Source organism: Heterodontus francisci, chromosome X (genome assembly GCF_036365525.1).
Source record: "Heterodontus francisci isolate sHetFra1 chromosome X, sHetFra1.hap1, whole genome shotgun sequence".
Lineage (NCBI taxonomy): Eukaryota > Metazoa > Chordata > Chondrichthyes > Heterodontiformes > Heterodontidae > Heterodontus > Heterodontus francisci.
In genome coordinates this window covers 16,566,475-16,582,865 of record NC_090421.1, presented here as the reverse complement: position 1 = coordinate 16,582,865, position 16,391 = coordinate 16,566,475, and the positions used below count along the sequence as shown (strand labels likewise).

General features: G+C 51.6%; 1 protein-coding gene across 1 annotated transcript in view; it reads right to left on the bottom strand.

Annotated features, from left to right (window-relative positions):
- The window catches only part of LOC137358526 (sterol O-acyltransferase 2-like), an 86,668-nt gene that overhangs the window by 32,069 nt on the left and 38,208 nt on the right, over positions 1–16,391 (bottom strand). Inside the window, exons 5-8 of the mRNA XM_068024443.1 lie at positions 15,473–15,532; positions 11,764–11,871; positions 7,821–8,103; positions 6,458–6,533 (exon numbers count right to left, since the gene is read on the bottom strand). Of these exons, the coding sequence (XP_067880544.1) occupies positions 6,458–6,533; positions 7,821–8,103; positions 11,764–11,871; positions 15,473–15,532 (527 nt within the window). The remainder of the gene's footprint in view (positions 1–6,457; positions 6,534–7,820; positions 8,104–11,763; positions 11,872–15,472; positions 15,533–16,391) is intronic.

Genomic DNA, 16,391 nt, shown 5'->3' with positions numbered 1-16,391 from the left:
AAAGCTCCCTCTACACTGTCCCATCAAACACTCCCAGGACAGGTACAGTACGGGGTTAGATACAGAGTAAAGCTCCCTCTACACTGTCCCCATCAAACACTCCCAGGACAGGTACAGTACGGGGTTAGATACAGAGTAAAGCTCCCTCTATACTGTCCCCATCAAACACTCCCAGGACAGGTACAGCACGGGGTTAGATACAGAGTAAAGCTCCCTCTATACTGTCCCCATCAAACACTCCCAGGACAGGTACAGCACAGGGTTAGATACAGAGTAAAGCTCCCTCTACACTGTCCCCATCAAATACTCCCAGGACAGGTACAGCACAGGGTTAGATACAGAGTAAAGCTCCCTCTATACTGTCCCCATCAAACACTCCCAGGGCAGGTACAGCACGGGGTTAGATACAGAGTAAAGCTCCCTCTACACTGTCCCCATCAAACACTCCCAGGACAGGTACAGTACGGGGTTAGATACAGAGTAAAGCTCCCTCTACACTGTCCCATCAAACACTCCCAGGACAGGTACAGTACGGGGTTAGATACAGAGTAAAGCTCCCTCTACACTGTCCCATCAAACACTCCCAGGACAGGTACAGCACTGGGTCTCTGCCGCGGTCCTGAGTCTCCCGATCGAGGAGGGCGGTCAGTCGCTGGTGTGCGTCCGCACCCAGGCTGCGACTCTCCGCCTTCGGACCCTGCAGAGATACCTGTACGTCGAGCGTCCTCCCAGATGGTGTGCGCTGGCGACGTATTTTTTCCGCCAGTGTCACTGCCTTCAAGACGACACGCAGCTCCCGGTGGAGTCCGTTAGCCGCGCCTCTCTGAGGGAGTTGCCTGTCTTTTACCGGGATCTTTTCCGAGTCTGGAACATGGTCGCCTCCAGTCAGGGCGCTCCCCCGCCGGCGGAGGAGAGCGCCTCGGCTGTCCGGGCGGCCGAATCCGGGGACGGTCCGGCGGGCGGAGGAGTAGCCGAAACCCCCGGGACTCCCCTCACTGCGGGTGGCGAGGGGGCTCGGGAGTGCGGAGCGATCCCGGCCGAGCTGACTCCCGCTCGGCCGGAACTGCTCATCGGACCCAGGCCCCGAAACCCTCCTCGGGAGCCGGTCCCGCACAACCCGAGCCGCCTCTCGGAAATGCCCTCCGTGCCATTCCAATCGGCGCGGAGGGGTTTCCTGTACGGGCTGCTCCTGCACACTCTCCACTTCCTCGCCCTCGTCAGCCGGCCGGACACGCCCTGGCGGTCCGCGTTGCCATCTGGCGGCGAGGGGAAACCCCGATGGAGGTCTCTCTACGCGGGAGTCTTCCCCCTTTACATCGGGGACCTGGGGTGGAGGGTGCTGCACAGAGCAGTCCCGTGCAATAGGCTTTTAAGCAGGTTCACGGACTCCCAGGCCAGCTGTACTTTCTGCGGCCTGGACGAGTCCGTGTTCCACATCTATATGGAGTGTGCGAGGTTGCAGCCCCTATTTGAGTATCTGAAGGGGCTGCTCCTCAAATTCTGGCTGCACTTCAGTCCCACGCTCCTGATCTTTGGGCACCCGGTGCGGAGGGGCTTGGGCCGGGAGGAGGATCTCCTCGTCGGTCTGCTCCTGGGCCTGGCCAAGGTGGCAATTCACAGGTCCAGGTTGCGGGCCGTCGGGGGGTCCGTCCTCCCCGATTGCCTGCCCCTCTTCCGCGGTTACGTTCGCGCCCGGGTGTCCCTGGAAAAGGAGCATGCGGTGTCCGCCGGTACGCTTGAGGCCTTCCGCGACCGGTGGGCAACGCAGGGACTGGAGTGCATCGTCGACGCCGAGAATGGCATTTTAATTTGAGTTTTTTTGTTTATTTATCTGGTTTTAATAAAGTTATTTTAAAAATATAAGTGTGTATATAAAGGGGTCCTGAGGAATAAAGGCCCCCTCGACATAAAAAATGTATAAAGGGGGCCTGAGGAATAAAGGCCCCCTCGACATAAAAAATGTATAAAGGGGGCCTGAGGAATAAAGGCCCCCTCGACATAAAAAAAAACGGGGGGTTAGATACAGAGTAAAAAAAAAAACAGGGTTAGATACAGAGTAAAGCTCCGTCTACACTGTCCCCATCAAACATTCCCAGGACAGGTACAGTGTTCTTGAGCTGGCGATGTGAGAATTAAGCTGGAACTCCTACTCTTGAACACTGTCTGGTGACCCCCGCTGAAAAGCACACAGGCACGTGCCAAGTGATGACAAAATTTGACCTGATTGCAATCCCCTGCAAAATCTTAAAAGAATAGCTGCTTATGTGAGGGACTGAATGGTGGTTTGCAGCCCTGGAACCACAGCACAGTATGATGTAGCACTGTGCTGGTGGTTGAGGGACAGGGAGAAGATGTATAATTGCCAGCACATTATCTTTACAAATTGATGTATTTACTGTACACACAAATAAAGCCAAACTTAACATTGAATATGAAAAAAAAACGGGGGTTGGCTGCTGGCTAATTGGAGGTGCTGAGTGTATCAATGAGGTGCAGCTGACTGTTGCTTTGTGCAGAGGCTGGAGGCTGTGTGACTGCTGCAACAGGGAGAGACTGAAACTGAAGCTAGGGATTTCCATCTGTCTTTTTGTGAGAAGAAAGCAGGAAACTAGAAGAACTGTCAGCTCTTGTGAGTTTGGGTTTTGTAGCCCTTTCATTGATTGTTGTGGGGAGGGGGAAAGGAAGAGACCGGAAGACTTTGGGTGGGGTGTTTGTTTGAACAGGGAGCTCCTGTGTTTAACAGCATTGAATAGGAGCTCCCTCCCCACCCCAATGAGCTAGCCTGGGATAGTTGGAGCTGCCCAGGTGAAGAAGCTTTCTCTTAACTGTGTAAACCACATCGGAAGCAGAGAGTGTCTGGGCAGCTACAGCTGTCCAGGTGAAGACATCGCACCCCCTCCCACCACCAACTGGAAGACCAGTAAAAGGACTGCCTGCATTAACACCGGCAAAGAGACCGATTCCTCCTGACCCTCCTCTCGTTCAGCCTCTCTCCCGAGCCATACCCTCCAGTCTGTGCTTTTTTGCTTTTTGCAATAATTTGTTATTTGTTATTCCTTTCTCTCGATTTCAATTTTATTTATTTTTCTCTCATCGGTGGATGTGACTCTTCTACCCTATGGCTTCACAGTCCTGCTCGGTGGCGGGGCCTTCCTATGCTGCAGCAGCTGCTCCTGTGGCCCCCTCACCATTTAGAATATTGACAGCAAAGCATGGGGTGAAGAGTTACACCCACCCTACCATGACTATTGAGGCTTGCGTTAAGGCAATGGCCGTGGTTGTTGGCCCCTCGGCCATTGTGCAGCCTCAAAGATGTATGGGAAGGCTGTGTTCTTCCTGAAGGCCGAGCAGGTGGTGTCCCTTGCCCTAAGTACGGAGCTCACAGTGGGTGGGACTTTCCTGCCAGTGGACCCTCTGGGGGCCACTGCGCATCGGGTAATGTTGTCAAACGTCCCACCCTTCATTCCTGATGAGCTCCTCCTCCCCCACCTACACCATCTGGGGGAGGTGAGGTCGGGGATCACCCCAGTTCCGCTCGGTCTTCGGGAGCACAGCCTCTGACATATCTACTCCTTCCGCCGCCAGCTATTCATGCAGCTGGCGCGGGAGGAGGTCTTAGAGGGCCACTTCAGTGTAGAGTTCCAGGGGACGGCCTACCGCGTCTTTTGGACCTCGGACGGGGCACGGTGCCACGTCTGCAAGGGGGTGGGGCATGTTCGTAAGAACTGCCCCAACTTCCCGGCCGCCAGCTCCACCTCGGCGGCCCAAGGTGGTTCCACAGCACCTCCTCCCACTCCCCCCACACATCCAACAGACACCGCTCAGTCGGTTCCGGAGGCTGTGGTTTTCACAGCCTTCGGCGGGGAGGGGAGTGTCCGTCCGAGCAGAAGGAAGACGCGGGGAAAAAAGAAACATCATGAGGCGCGTCTCCTGGACACTTTGACACAACCCGAGCCTGAGCTCAGCCCAAAGCCCATTCCCATGGAATCCACCTGTCCCAGGGCTGGGCTGAGGCCCAGGGTGACTAAAAAGAAAAAAAAGGAGGGTGCGGAGGCCTCTGATGACATGGAGGTCTCTGAGCCTCTGTGCCCCAGTGGGAAAAAGAGGAGAAGGCACCCCTCCACAGAAATAACACAGGGCCCTGAGGTGCAGGGCCCATCTGTTGGAGGGGAGCTGCCTCCTGTTTCTGGTCCTCAGGTTCCCCCTACCGCCACCACCAAGGCTACAAAGTCCGGGCAGGAGCTCCCTATTCCTCAGGATGGAGCGGAGGGGGCGACACCTGTACATGTGGCCCCTCCGGGGGAAGCCAGTGGAGCCCTGCTTGTGGTGGGGGAGCCTGGGGACGCCGAACATTCTGCCACTGCCACTGGGTTGGGTGCCCTGAGTAGAGGGGAGGGCGGGGCCCCAAAGGGTCGGCCCTCCCAGCCGGAGTCCACCACCAACCAGGAGACACCCGACCCGGTTATAACCGAGAATGCTGCCCCATCTGCTGGGCCTGTGGGTGCTGGCGGAGCGGGAGATGGCCTCCTCTGTCCGCCTCCGATCTCGGCTCCGGCTGGATTTCCGGAGTCGGGAACTTCTGTCTCCCCTGGACCACTCATTGGCCTGGGGACGGAGGTGGAGGGGGGTCCTGAACTGCTGGTGCCCACAGGCTCCAGCTTCACAGGAGAACCCAGAGAGGACTCCTCCGCCATCGATCCTGGGGGTGGGATCGTGACGGAGGCAGGACCAGCTGGCGCGGCCGGGACGTCCGCCCCACAGTGTGTGGTGGATGTGTCGGCCGCTGGCGGTGACGACCCGGAGGAGGATGGGGATTCGGTGTGGGGCACGGAGGATGACCTTGATTCTATCGCCAGTGAGGTGGTGGAGTCCCTCGTGCCTCCCACCGAATCTCCTCTCATCCCCACGGCGGAACTCCGGGATTTCCTCGCGGCTTGCAGGGGTTGCCGCAATAAAGTTCAGCTGGCCCTCGACCGCTGGTCAAATCTGGCGCTGATCATCCAGTCCGTCCGTGCTGCCCTTAAAAAAGCGGGCAAGCGTGCGGGCATGAAACTGGTTGAGAGACGCCGTTTTAATGTGTTCCTCAATGGGTTGCTGGGGGAGTGGAGGGCCAGGTGCACTTCCACTCCCTCCTCACAGTGAGGTGTTGGTGACGGGTTTTAAGTACCTTTGACATGAAGATAACCATAGCCAGCCTCAACATCAACGGCAGCAGGGGGTCTCACCGCAGATTTCACAATCTCTCAGTCCTCAGGGAAGGGAGATACGCGGTGAGCTTTCTGCAGGAAACCCACACCGTTCCGGGAGACGAAGCCACCTGGCTCCTGGAGTGGCAGGGTGGGGTCCACATGAGTCACCTCACCCCTATTTCTAGTGGGGTGGCTATCTTGTTGGCCCCAACTTTTCAGCCGGAGATCTTGGGGGTCAAGGAGCTAGTGCCGGGCCGCTTGCTCCACCTTGCCGTTCGCCTGGGTAGCGTGCCGCTCCACTTTGTGAACGTGTACGCGCCCAGGCCCGGCGCGTTGCAAGCGCGCTTCTTTGAAGAAGTGTCCGCTCTCTTGAGCTCCATCGATAGTGGCAAGTGCATCATCCTCGGGGGGGATTTTAACTGTACCCTCGTGGTGGGGGAATGCTCCGGTCCCCAGCGCGGCCAAGCATCGGCGGAGAAGTTGAGGGGACTGATCAGCTCCTTTAACTTGGTGGACATCTGGCGGAATCTCCATCCCGACTCCAGCGCCTTCACGTGGAGGTCTGGAGGAGGAGGGTCCCGAATCGACCGCCTCTACATTTCGCAGGCGTACGTCTCCCGCGTCTCGGCGGCCTCCATGCGGCTGGTGCCGTGCTCGGACCACCGCCTGGTGTGGGCGGAGTTCACTCCGCTCCGCACGCGGGCGGGGTCCGCGTACTGGCACTTTAACAACCGGCTGCTGGAGGACGAGCGATTCCGGGACTCGTTCCGTCGATTCTGGGCCGACTGGAGAAGGAAGCGGGGGGGGCTTCCCCTCCTTGAGGCTATGGTGGGATGTGGGCAAGACTCACATCCGTGTCTTTTGTCAGGAGTACGCGAAGGGGTCGACCAAGAGGCGGGAAGCCGAGATCGGGTGCCTGGAGAGTTATTTATTTAAAATACACACAGAGGGGTCCTAACGAATAAAGGCCCCCCTCGACAAAATGATAATGACCTGAGGTAGAAGGGCCATATTTAAAAACAATAGGGTTAGTTACAGAGTAAAGCTCCCTCTACATTGTTCTAACTTCACAGTAAGACCCAGATGTGTGAGTGTTTTGCACCAGTAGAACCTGATTTCATCAAGCACCCTGTGAGCTCACAGCTTACAGACTTTGGCCCCCACCATCTGAGCTGTGTTTGAAGCTGAGGTGTGATTGTGCCTCGTGGAGACCCAGTCGATGCTGATTTGTGTTCAGCGATGTGGATCGCTGTGAGTTCGATCCTTACCTTCCTTCAGTTTTGCGTTCAGCACTTTTGGAACATTTTCCCGGATGAAAGAGTAACTCTTCATCGCAAAACGAATCTGTTGAACAAGAAATCCAATTAACCATTTTACCACCACTTCAATTGTGCTTGAATGCTCGTTGATAAAATGCTATTCGGAGCCCCTCTCCTGGGTCACAACAGGAATGCAACACCTGCTCCATGTTTGGCCCTTGGACAGCACCAGGTCTCAGCTTTGTTTCTGCTCTGGGCCAATTCAGGAGACAGAAGTGGGAGGGGGAACAATTAGGCTCAGGACCAGCGGTGGGGCGGAAAACCTTAGCAAGGTTCATGCTCCTCAAAGATATTGACTTTCTTGCTGGGAAGTGCATGTGTCTGACAGACCGGACAGGAAATAACTATTGAAGGTCTTTGCTGACTGACATCCTGTCTTGTTTACAAAGAACACAAGTAGTCAAGTGTGTGTGTGTGCACGAGAGTTGGTACTTGGTGTCAGGGGTGTGTGTGATTCAGTTCCCTGTGTGTAAGTCTCAATGCTACATTATCCCCATAATTTATTGCTGGATCTAAATTGACAGAGGAACAGAGGGACCTTGGAGTGTCTGTCCACAGACCCCAGAAGGTGGCTGGACAGGTAGATAAGGTGGTCAAGAAGTCATACAGGATACTTGCCTTTAGTAGCCGAGGCATAGAATATAAGAGCTGGGAGGTTATGCTGGAACTGTAATAAAACACTAGTTAGGACACAGCTGGAGTACTGTGTACAGTTCTGGTCACTGCACTGTAGGAAAGATGTAATTGCACTAGAGAGGGTACAGAGGAGATTTATAAGGCTGTTGCCTGGACTGGAGAATTTTAGTTATGAGGAATGTTTGGATAGGTTAGGGTTGTTTTCTTTGGAACAGAGGAGGCTGAGGGGAGACCTAATTGAAGTGTATAAAGTTACAAGGGTTCTAGATAGAGTGGATAGGAAAGCCCAATTCCCCTTGGTTGACGGGTCCACAACCAGGGGGCATAGATTTAGGGTAAGAGGTAGAAGGTTCAGAGGGGATTCGAGGGGAAATCTTTTCACCCAGAGAGTGGTGGGAATTTGGAACTCACTGTTTGAAAGGATGGTAGAGGCAGAAACCCTCATAACATTTAAAAAGTACTTGGATATGCACGTGAAATGCCGTAACCTACAAAGCTATGGACCAAAAGCTGGGAAGTGGGATTAGGCTGGATGGCTACTTGTTGGCTGGCACGGATATGACGGGCTGAATGGCCTCCTTCTGTGCTCTAAATGTCTATGATTTGTGTGACAAACCCTGACACTAAATGACAAGCCACTGGAGTATTTACAGAGCAGTAAAGATGTGGGCTGTACCTGTTCAAGTATCACAATGAACCGTGAGGCTGGAGGCAGCTCATACTGAATGACAGCATAGATGGGATAGAATCCTAGGACACAGGCTTGGCACAGCACAATCACCAACCCAAGGGCCAGCGTATAGAGGCGAGGATATCTGACCAGGTGATACGAGCTTCCCCACATGTTCAGTGCTTTGTATGGGATTACGAGAGTGTACAGGAAGAGGCAACTCCAGACAGTCAACACTGTGGAAAACTTTCCAAAAGCATAAACCAGCAGGTCAAATTCAAGGATCAGCCTGAAAGGAGAAAGGAAGAAAGTTAGACTTCGATCCTCAAACCTCTCAGTTCAACAGAACAGTAGACAGTGTTGTCAGACAGCGACAGAATTAGACAGTCTTAGAGCACAGAGAGAGGGCACTTGGCCAAACATTGCCTGAACCAAAATCATGGAGCACAGAGCCAATACATCAATGGCAGAGTGATGTCCAGAATTGTCCCTTCAATGGATCCACATGAATGGAACAAGAAATACTAGCAGATTTTTTTATTCAACAAACACACCGCTTGAAACCCAGTAACACACTCCCAGGTATCTGTTATTCTATATATAAACCCCCCTAAACCCCACAATTAGATTCCAGTCTGTAACTCACTCCTGGGTATCTGTTATTCTGTATATAAACCCCCCGAACCCCACGATTAGATTACAGTCTGTAACTCACTCCCGGGTATCTGTTATTCTATATATAAACCCCCCGAACCCCTCGATTAGATTCCAGTCTGTAACTCACTCCCGGGTATCTGTTATTCTATATATAAACCCCCCGAACCCCTCGATTAGATTCCAGTCTGTAACTCACTCCCGGGGATCTGTTATTCGAAATATAAACCCCCCGAACCCCTTGATTAGATTCCAGTCTGTAACTCACTCCCGGGGATCTGTTATTCGAAATATAAACCCCCCGAACCCCTCGATTAGATTCCAGTCTGTAACTCACTCCTGGGTATCTGTTATTCTATATATAAACCCCATTGAACCCCTCGATTAGATTCCAGTCTGTAACTCACTCCTGGGTATCTGTTATTCTATATACAAACCACCCGAACCCCTCGATTAGATTCCAGTCTGTAACTCACTCCTGGGTATCTGTTATTCTATATATAAACCCCCCGAACCCCTCAATTAGATTCCAGTCTGTAACTCACTCCTGGGTATCTGTTATTCTATATATAAACCCCCCGAACCCCTCAATTAGATTCCAGTCTGTAACTCACTCCTGGGTATCTGTTATTCTATATATAAACCCCCCGAACCCCACGATTAGATTACAGTCTGTAACTCACTCCTGGATATCTGTTATTCTATATATAAACCCCCCGAACCCCTTGATTAGATTCCAGTCTGTAACTCACTCCTGGGTATCTGTTATTCTATATATAAACCCCCCGAACCCCACGATTAGATTACAGTCTGTAACTCACTCCCGGGTATCTGTTATTCTATATATAAACCCCCCGAACCCCACGATTAGATTCCAGTCTGTAACTCACTCCTGGGTATCTGTTATTCTATATATAAACCCCCCGAACCCCACGATTAGATTACAGTCTGTAACTCACTCCTGGGTATCTGTTATTCTATATATAAACCCCCCGAACCCCTCAATTAGATTCCAGTCTGTAACTCACTCCTGGGTATCTGTTATTCTATATATAAACCCCCCGAACCCCACGATTAGATTACAGTCTGTAACTCACTCCTGGGTATCTGTTATTCTATATATAAACCCCCCGAACCCCTCAATTAGATTCCAGTCTGTAACTCACTCCTGGGTATCTGTTATTCTATATATAAACCCCCCGAACCCCACGATTAGATTCCAGTCTGTAACTCATTCCTGGGTATCTGTTATTCTATATATAAACCCCCCGAACCCCTCAATTAGATTCCAGTCTGTAACTCACTCCTGGGTATCTGTTATTCTATATATAAACCCCCCTAAACCCCACGATTAGATTCCAGTCTGTAACTCACTCCTGGGTATCTGTTATTCTATATATAAACCCCCCGAACCCCTCAATTAGATTCCAGTCTGTAACTCACTCCCGGGTATCTGTTATTCTGTATATAAACCCCCCGAACCCCTCGATTAGATTCCAGTCTGTAACTCACTCCCGGGTATCTGTTATTCTATATATAAACCCCCCTGAACCTCTCAATTAGATTCCAGTCTGTAACTCACACCGGGTATCTGTTATTCTATATATAAACCCCCCGAACCCCTCGATTAGATTCCAGTCTGTAACTCACTCCCGGGGATCTGTTATTCGATATATAAACCCCCCGAATCCCTCGATTAGATTCCAGTCGTAACTCACTCCCGGGTATCTGTTATTCTATATATAAACCCCCCTGAACCTCTCAATTAGATTCCAGTCTGTGACTCACTCCCGGGTATCTGTTATTCTGTATATAAACCCCCCGAATCCCTCGATTAGATTCCAGTCGTAACTCACTCCCGGGTATCTGTTATTCGAAATATAAACCCCCCGAACCCCTCGATTAGATTCCAGTCTGTAACTCACTCCCGGGTATCTGTTATTCTATATATAAAGCCCCCGAACCCCTCGATTAGATTCCAGTCTGTAACTCACTCCCGGGTATCTGTTATTCTATATATAAACCCCCCTGAACCTCTCAATTAGATTCCAGTCTGTAACTCACACCGGGTATCTGTTATTCTATATATAAACCCCCCGAACCCCTCGATTAGATTCCAGTCTGTAACTCACTCCCGGGGATCTGTTATTCGATATATAAACCCCCCGAATCCCTCGATTAGATTCCAGTCGTAACTCACTCCCGGGTATCTGTTATTCTATATATAAACCCCCCTGAACCTCTCAATTAGATTCCAGTCTGTGACTCACTCCCGGGTATCTGTTATTCTGTATATAAACCCCCCGAACCCCTCGATTAGATTCCAGTCTGTAACTCACTCCCGGGTATCTGTTATTCTATATATAAAGCCCCCGAACCCCTCGATTAGATTCCAGTCTGTAACTCACTCCCGGGTATCTGTTATTCTATATATAAACCCCCCTGAACCTCTCAATTAGATTCCAGTCTGTAACTCACTCCCGGGTATCTGTTATTCTATATATAAACCCCCCTGAACCTCTCAATTAGATTCCAGTCTGTAACTCACTCCCGGGGATCTGTTATTCGATATATAAACCCCCCGAATCCCTCGATTAGATTCCAGTCGTAACTCACTCCCGGGTATCTGTTAATCTATATATAAACCACCCGAACCCCTCAATTAATTCATGTGTTTGGTCACCCTTATGCTGGTGCATCCTTTTTGAAAGATTCAAGATTCAGCCTCAGTCAGGAGGTTGTGGCTTTGCCTGACACTGGCACAGCACTGAAATAGGCTGCAGAATGTCCAGAAGCGTCATCTTACTGCTCTTTGCCATTTGCTGGTGTTCTCCTGGGCAGAGCCCTACCCAGTTACACCCGAGCAAGCTGGGTGTCAGAGGTCACAGGCTGCCCTTCAGATCCGAGGCAGCCTGTCACTCACCTGAGGGAAGCACCATGTTTAGAGTAGGGCTGCTCTTGCTGGGGTGGCGACCCATCTGATGCTGTTCCTTGCCACGCCTAGCTGCCCAAAAACAACGCCAGGCAATTGTGCTGCCCTTTAAGGCCTGTGATAGCTTCCATCGGCCCTCCTCCACCCAATTGCAGGCACTTGTCTGCCAAGTGTCTGCCCAGGCGTCGTACACCAGCCGAACCCGGGAATAGCCTGGCATTCAGCTGAGCTCCGCTCAGGCAATGGGGAACAATGCCCCACCCAGTGTACACTGGGGAAAAGGTGGAGGGAGAATAATCGGGGCCTTTATGTCCTAGATGTTAACAGCAAGTAGTAGATTCCGCCTGTGCTCAGTGTTCTCACCTGCTCTCGTCGATGAATTCAACCGCCATTGTACTGACAACAAAGACAATCAACAGAGCGATGAACATATGATATATTGTCCGAATGTGGGGGCTCTCAAACAGTTCACTAGAAAAGAACAGACACAGTGAGTGGATTTACACAGGAATACCAAAAGCCAGTGAATCATGGGACAGTGTGTTCCAAACATGGAGATCAGCTGATCTGCACTCACCTCCAAACCCTCCCGCAACACAACACAAGTGATTTTTGAAACATTCGAGAGACAGCCATGGTAACAATCGCGTCTCTGAGTCAGAAGGTTGTGGGTTCAAATCCCACTTTAGAGATTTCAGCACATAAGCCAGGCTGACACTCTAGTACAGTACTGAGGGAGTGCTGCACTGTCGGAGGGTCAGTACTGAGGGAGTGCTGCACATTCAGAGGGTCAGTACTGAGGGAGTGCTGTACTGTCGGAGGGTCAGTACTGAGGGAGTGCTGTACTGTCGGAGGGTCAGTACTGAGGGAGTGCTGCACATTCAGAGGGTCAGTACTGAGGGAGTGCTGTACTGTCGGAGGGTCAGTACTGAGGGAGTGCTGTACTGTCGGAGGGTCAGTACTGAGGGAGTGCTGTACTGTCGGAGGGTCAGTACTGAGGGAGTGCCGTACTGTCAGAGGGTGAGTACTGAGGGTGCGCCGCACTGTCGGAGGGTCAGTACTGAGGGTGTGCCGCACTGTCGGAGGGTCAGTACTGAGGGTGCGCCGCACTGTCGGAGGGTCAGTACTGAGGGAGTGCCGCACTGTCGGAGGGTCAGTACTGAGGGAGTGCTGCACTTTCAGAGGGTGAGTACTGAGGGAGTGCCGCACTGTCGGAGGGTCAGTACTGAGGGAGCGCCGCACTGTCGGAGGGTCAGTACTGAGGGAGCGCCGCACTGTCGGAGGGTCAGTACTGAGGGAGCGCCGCACTGTCGGAGGGTCAGTACTGAGGGAGCACCGCACTGTCGGAGGGTCAGTACTGAGGGTGCGCCGCACTGTCGGAGGGCCAGTACTGAGGGTGCGCCGCACTTTCGGAGGGCCAGTACTGAGGGAGTGCTGCACTTTCGGAGGGCCAGTACTGAGGGAGTGCTGCACTGTCGGAGGGCCAGTACTGAGGGAGTGCTGCACTGTCGGAGGGTCAGTACTGAGGGAGCACAGCACTGTCGGAGGTGCTGTCTTTTGAGTGAGATGTTAAATTGAGGTGCTGTCTGCTCTCTCGGGTGGATGTCTAAGTTCCCATGATGCTATTTTGAAGAAGAGCAGGGGAGTTATTACTAGTGTCCTGGCTAATGTTTCTCTGCCAAAAAAATCACTGAAATCAATAATCGAGTCATTATCTCATTGCGGTTTGTGGGATCTTGCTGTGTGTAAGTTGGTTGATGTGTTTCCTACATTACAACAGTGACCGGACTTCACAAAGTACTTCATCGGCTGGAAAAGAGCTTTGCGGTTGTCCCCAGGTCATAACAGTCGAAAGTTGTGTTTGCGTAGCACCTTTTTTGAAAGGCACTCCACTGAGATGTTCCTGAGCCCACCAGGACTCTTGGGTAGTTGCCATGCTGCTCGGGCCTGCAGTTTGGTGCTAATTATTGCGATCGATTTGCTCAGGTTTGCTGCTGCTTGCGTTTGGAATGTTTTTTCCAGCAGTGTTTGGGCAGCCCGGATCGTGCTGTGTTACTTCCGGGCCCAGGTGACCCTGGGGCAAGTCGCAAGGAAGCTGCAGTCATCCTGTCACAGGAGGTGCAGCTCATGAGGAAGCTTCCATTTCAATGCAGAACTGCTGGGCATAGGCAGCAATGAAGTAACTTGACCCTAGTTCCAATTAATAGCCATATTTCTTTGCGATGTAACTAAATGCAATGCACTCAGCCTGTGGTCAGAGGTGCGAGGCCTGTGTATTGAGGATGGCATCATTGGCTCACCACCATTTTCTGTTTGGCATCCTGGAAAGGGCACCAAGCACAGGAGAATTTGCCCTTTGGATATTTGCGATCAGAACTTAACACCACTCACACATCAGGTGAGGACTGACTTTGCGCAGAAATCTTTTGCATAAGCAGGCAGTCCACAGGAAGGACACCAGCTTCTGTCCATTCACATGCCAGCAGGGCCCAGGAGCAGTCAAAGGCCTGCTGATTGTAGCCTGGGATTTGGAGCCCTGGTTGCCAGGTGACTCCAGAATTCCGCGAGGTGAGGGGCCCCGGTTGCTGGGCGGCTCTGGGATTCCAGGTGGTGAGGAGCGCTGGTGTTTGCGCAGTTCATGCCGTGTTCATTAACGCAACGCTTAGCGGAAAACACCAGTATTTTGTGAGACTGTTCATTTGCATGCCCATCGGTACTCAAAAGTTGCAAATCCAGTGTAAATTGGGAGTAAGGTGTTTGGAAATGAGAGCACAGCATTTGATGCAGCTAATTGCCCTGACGGAGCTGGGAGAGGGTTTAACTCACTGAGTTCCCCATCAGGCAGCTTGCACTGAGGGGTGTAAGTGTGATCTCTGTCCCACTCTTTGAGAATGTCTGCCCCTGACACTGGCCACCTTTCCTGTGACTGAATGCAGCCCCACCCTGCCTCCTGAATCAATACTGCAGTGCTACCCTGAGCCTGCCTGAAATGATACAAGAATTGAGTAAAGTTGCAGTTCAGGCGGAGGTCCCCTCTTGGTGGAGTGCTCTGCTCCAATACACCTCTGCTCACAAAGTTCCTAGTAGGGCCTGTGCCATCCATTTCTCCAATTGGGGGGGGGGGGGGGGGGGTGCAGGGATAATATGTGGTGAGGGTCACCTCCTTAAACAGTGCCTGACTCTTCCTCCTTCCTACTATCCTGTGCTCCTCCTAGAATCAGAATAAGAACAGAAGAATGAGGAACAGAAGTAGGCCATTCAGCCCCTTAAGCCTGCTCCGCCATTCAATACGATCATTTGCTGATCATCTACTTCAACTCCACTTTCTCGCCCGCACCCCCCCCCCACCCCACATTATCCCCTGACTCCCTCTGTGTCCGATTGGAATGATACAGCACAGAGGAAGCCATTCAGCCCATCATGCCTGTGCCAGCTCTTTGAACCATACAATTAGCTCTTACCCCCACCCCCATAGCACTGTAATTTTTTTTTTACCTTCAAGTATTTATTCAATTCCTTTTTGAAAGTTATTATTGAATCTGCTTCCACTGCTCTTTCAGGCAGCGCGTTCCAGATCTTAAACCTGTGCCCTCTGGTTACTGACCCTCCTGCCCGTATGCCATGATAATGACATACAAGTGTTTGCCAATGGGTAAGCCATACTTGGCACTGAGGAGCCATCGCTGTGGGTGGCAACTGAAAGTTGCCCAGTGGTCTCCCTCACAGGGAGTCTTGGTGGGGGTCCTGGAATCTTATGCAGACAGCAACAGAATTAGCTGGATATTTTCCAAAGGGGGAGAAGCTGGGAATTCTGGAGGAGCAGAAAGGTTTAGGAGTCCGAGTACGGAAATCATGAAAAAGCTGGTGGGCCAGATACAAAAAAAACTTAAAAAGGCAGATGGAATGTTGGCTTTTATCTAATGAGGTCTGGATAGAACTTATTGTTGGTGATAACATTATAAAAACCCATCTAAAATACACAGGGATTCTGTCTCGAGTAAGACAGCAGACAGACCGATTTGATGCAAGTGCAGAAATGTTTGTGTTCACAGTAAAACCTTTTCGTACTTACTCCAGCATCGAACGGCGATTCACAAAGATCTTTTCTTTCTCTGTTGCAAGTTTCTCACCCCTTAGGACAAAGATGATGTCATTAAAAGTGCACCCACCTCATCAGCAATATTAAACACTGCAATTCTGTGCAAAATGTTAATGGGGGGAGAGAGAGAAGGCGAGTGAGGGGAGGGCGATGAGAGAGTGAAGGAAGGAGAAATACAAGAGAGATGGTGAAAAGGAGGCGAATGTTAGAGAGCAGTGGAGAGCGAAAGGTATGCAGAGAGAGAAAAAACAGAAAGACATGACAAATACGAAGAGGGACAGAGAAAAAGAGAGCCAATTGATAAAAGGGAAGGGGAAATATGAGAGAGAGTTAGAGAAAGTGAGAGACACAGACAGAGAGAGAGACCGAGAGAGAAGGTGAGAGACACAGAGAGAGAGAGAGAGACCGAGAGAGAAGGTGAGAGACACAGAGAGAGAGAGAAGGTGAGAGAGAAAGTGAGAGACACAGACAGAGAGAGCAAGGGTCAGACAGAGAATAGAGGCATGTACAAGCAGAGAGTAAGGCATTCAAAGAGATGGAGGCACGCACACACGCACACAAATATTAACACACAGAAAGACAGACACCAACACACACAAACACTACTACTCACACCGACACCAACACACAAAGACAGACACTTACACACACACAGGGTGAATGCTGGGTACCGGGGGAGGGGGGGGAATACATGGAGGTGTTTGCTGGAGAGGGCCCTCAGTAGACCACAGATTGCCCACGGAGGAGGGACCCCCTCCAAGCCTGCAGAGAGGGGGCCTCGCTCTACTGGGCGACCATCCCGCGTGGCAGAGGCCCACATCCCCTGCCGCTGCTGGCTTAATTCCAGCACTGGCGGGAAGAGGCCCTTAAATGGCTGATTATAGGCCTCATA